This window comes from Saimiri boliviensis, chromosome 10 (genome assembly GCF_048565385.1).
Source record: "Saimiri boliviensis isolate mSaiBol1 chromosome 10, mSaiBol1.pri, whole genome shotgun sequence".
NCBI classification, from domain to species: domain Eukaryota; kingdom Metazoa; phylum Chordata; class Mammalia; order Primates; family Cebidae; genus Saimiri; species Saimiri boliviensis.
In genome coordinates, this window is record NC_133458.1 from 15,173,641 (window position 1) to 15,176,471 (window position 2,831).

A 2,831-nucleotide genomic window follows, 5' to 3' on the forward strand; every position below is an offset into this window, starting at 1 on the left:
AAACGAGATGTGATAAAGGGCTAGTTACTTGTCTGTGTCTCAGTTTCCCCATCGATAAAGGAGTGCAATTACAATAGTACCTACTTTCTGAGGTTGTCGTAAGCTTACATGAACTGTAAATATGTGTGAAAAAGACTTAAGGTCTAGCATGTAGTTAAGTGCTTAGTAAATGTTAGCTATCATTATATTATCATTAATATCAATAAAACAAGGTAAAAGCTCTTTTGTAATAGATTTTGTCTTTTTTAAGATTATCTTTATTCAGTGCATGAGGTTTCAATATTTCTCGCTCAGCATTTTGTTTATCTTCATTAAGGGGAGCAGGACCTCCCTTTTTCTTCCCTCCTGTAGCTATTCTTTTATTGATGTTTGCTGGAGCCCTTATGTACCTCAGTGACATTATTACTCTCTTCTATACCGATGGCTCCATGATCTTCATCTCCAAATGTACTCTATTTTCAGTATCATTTCTTTATATATTTATGGTTTCCTCTAAACCTTTCCTTCTTAGTACCTCTAAGTCCAGATAGGAGCAGATTAATGTATGGTCTTTCCTTTTTTTCTCTCTCTCTATTCAATGTGTTTTTTTCCCCTGAGAGATTTTTATCTTGGGATACTTGTGTTTTCATTCTCTCATTAATGAGGTAGTTGCTCCAGGTCTGGGCTAAAAACATGTGGATTATCCAGGAGCATGAAATCCTATAAGGGTTAATCAAATGCCAGAGACTTGAGTTTATATGACCTTGGGTCTCCATAATCCTTCACATATCACCTCCTATATTTCTAAGCCTCTGACTTAGATTAAAACAATCAAAGAGGAAGGAAAAGTCTTCTCTTCATCTTCTGAAAAGGACAGCATGGGTTCTTAATACGATCCTGGGAAATGCCACAAGCTGAATGCCAGGCATGTGTAACCACTTTTCTACTCTTGGCATAACTGTCAATGGTTTTTATTGATTTGTGCCTAACTTCTGTCTACAGATGAGATATTGACAGCCACAAACCCACTTCCTGTTGTTGTAAGAGGTGGTGGAGTCCTAGAGAAAGCACCTGGATCTGGGAAACGATGAGGTTTATGAACAGAGGGGAGGCAGCACTGGAGCTGTGTGTCTCTGCTGCTGGCACACAGGTACGTGGCTGCATCCCCCAGGCCTGATGAGCGGATGTCAAGAAAGCAGAAAGAGGTGTTCGGCCTCCTGGATTGGAAGTTATCAGGGGTGTCTGCTTCAGTGTTCAAATCTTTGTCATAGTAGTACAGCAGCAGCTTTGGGGCCTGACTTGGCTTCTGCTGGTACCAGTACATGGCATTATGTTTCAGATTCTGAGAACAACTCAGAGTCACTGGCTTTCCCGACTGGGCAACCTGGTATCTTGGGTTCTGGATGACCATGGCATCCCCATGACCTGTAGAGAAGGAAGACAAATTTGTCGTCAGAGTGAAGGAGAACAATGTTGCTGCCATGAATGAAAGGCGCAGACTGAAGACAAGATAGCTTTAGTCAAAGATTTTCTTTCTACCCAGGACTCACCTGCTCCAAGGAGACAAAGGGCCACCCAGTGGAGAAGCCCAGGACCCATGGCGGGAATACCACCCCATACAGGAATGAAGCATCTGTCTGTCTCAGGCTCTGATTCCTGGGGTGGGAGGCGGGAGTTTAGAGAGTCCTCAGTCCCTGATAGGCAGATTTGCCTGTGATGACTGTTGCTGTTGACTTTACCAGGGCGGGGGTCATTCCTCGTTGCATTGTTATACACAACTTCCTACTTGGCAGGTACATGGGCTTGTCTGGAGGAGGGATGGAACTGATGTTTATTTTCTATATCATTTGCTGCTTCTTTGAGACAAGCATTCTGATATTTGCCCTGTCCCTGTCTCTGTCCCATGTTCATCCAGTTCTCTTCACTTTATCCCACTTTTCTCACATCCTAAAAAGCAGCCCAGTGGTTTCTCCATACAGATAGCATTTGCTAAAGTCTCACTCAGAAACCATTAAGATAGTGCCTTTGCTTTTTGCTACTCACATTAAAGATGGATGAATGTGATTAGGTACTTAGTGTATTTATCATAGAATATTAATTTCTATTTACATCATGAAACTATATTTTAAAATGTTGGTGCCTAGATTTAAGAAAACTGATTACATAATATTTGGAGTACAGAGATACATGTGGTAAGTAGGATTGTGTCTGACCTAGTCCAGGAACTGTGAAAAATGATGCTTGAGAAGAGGGGCCTTATGCCTGTAATTATTGTAGGTGTCATCTAGACCTTGGCTACTCCATGTGGGCCATGGACTGGCAGCTTTGGCATCACTTAGACTCTCGTTCAAAATACAGGGAATCTTAGGCTGTACCCAAGACTGATTGGATTAGAATCTGCATTTTAACAAGGTCATAATTTACATGCACATTTAAGTTTGAGGAACCCTGGGCTAGGAGGTTTTTTGGAGATGTTGGAGAAATATGCACAAAGCAGTATGTTAAGGACACATTATAAGAAGTGATATCATGTAAGGATGGTTCCGATAGAATCATTTGCATGGTGGCCTTCCTAAGGTTATCATTTCTGTTTTGTCCTAAAGCAGACAATGAGAAGCTGAATATTAGAAGCTTGCTGGATTAGCTGCCATGAATCTGTACCTTTCCCTGGTCTGCCTAGGAAGAGAATAAGGACAATCCATTTCAAGTCAAAGGTAGCAATTCATGATTTTTTAGCGGTCTAGGAATCTGTAGAAGACTATTATGAAGATGCCAGTGCTCAATTAATATATAGTTTTAATATGATTTCATTCAAAATGTCAGATTGGATAAAGCTGATAATAATTTTAATA

General features: G+C 40.8%; 1 gene segment (V, D, J or C); it reads right to left on the bottom strand.

Annotated features, from left to right (window-relative positions):
• Window positions 1-964: 964 nt before the first annotated feature.
• LOC141580139 (T cell receptor beta variable 7-9-like) lies at window positions 965-1,650 on the bottom strand. The segment is given in 2 exon segments: window positions 965-1,404; window positions 1,530-1,650. Coding segments are annotated over 2 exon segments (489 nt in total).
• Between the last annotated feature and the right edge of the window lie 1,181 nt (window positions 1,651-2,831).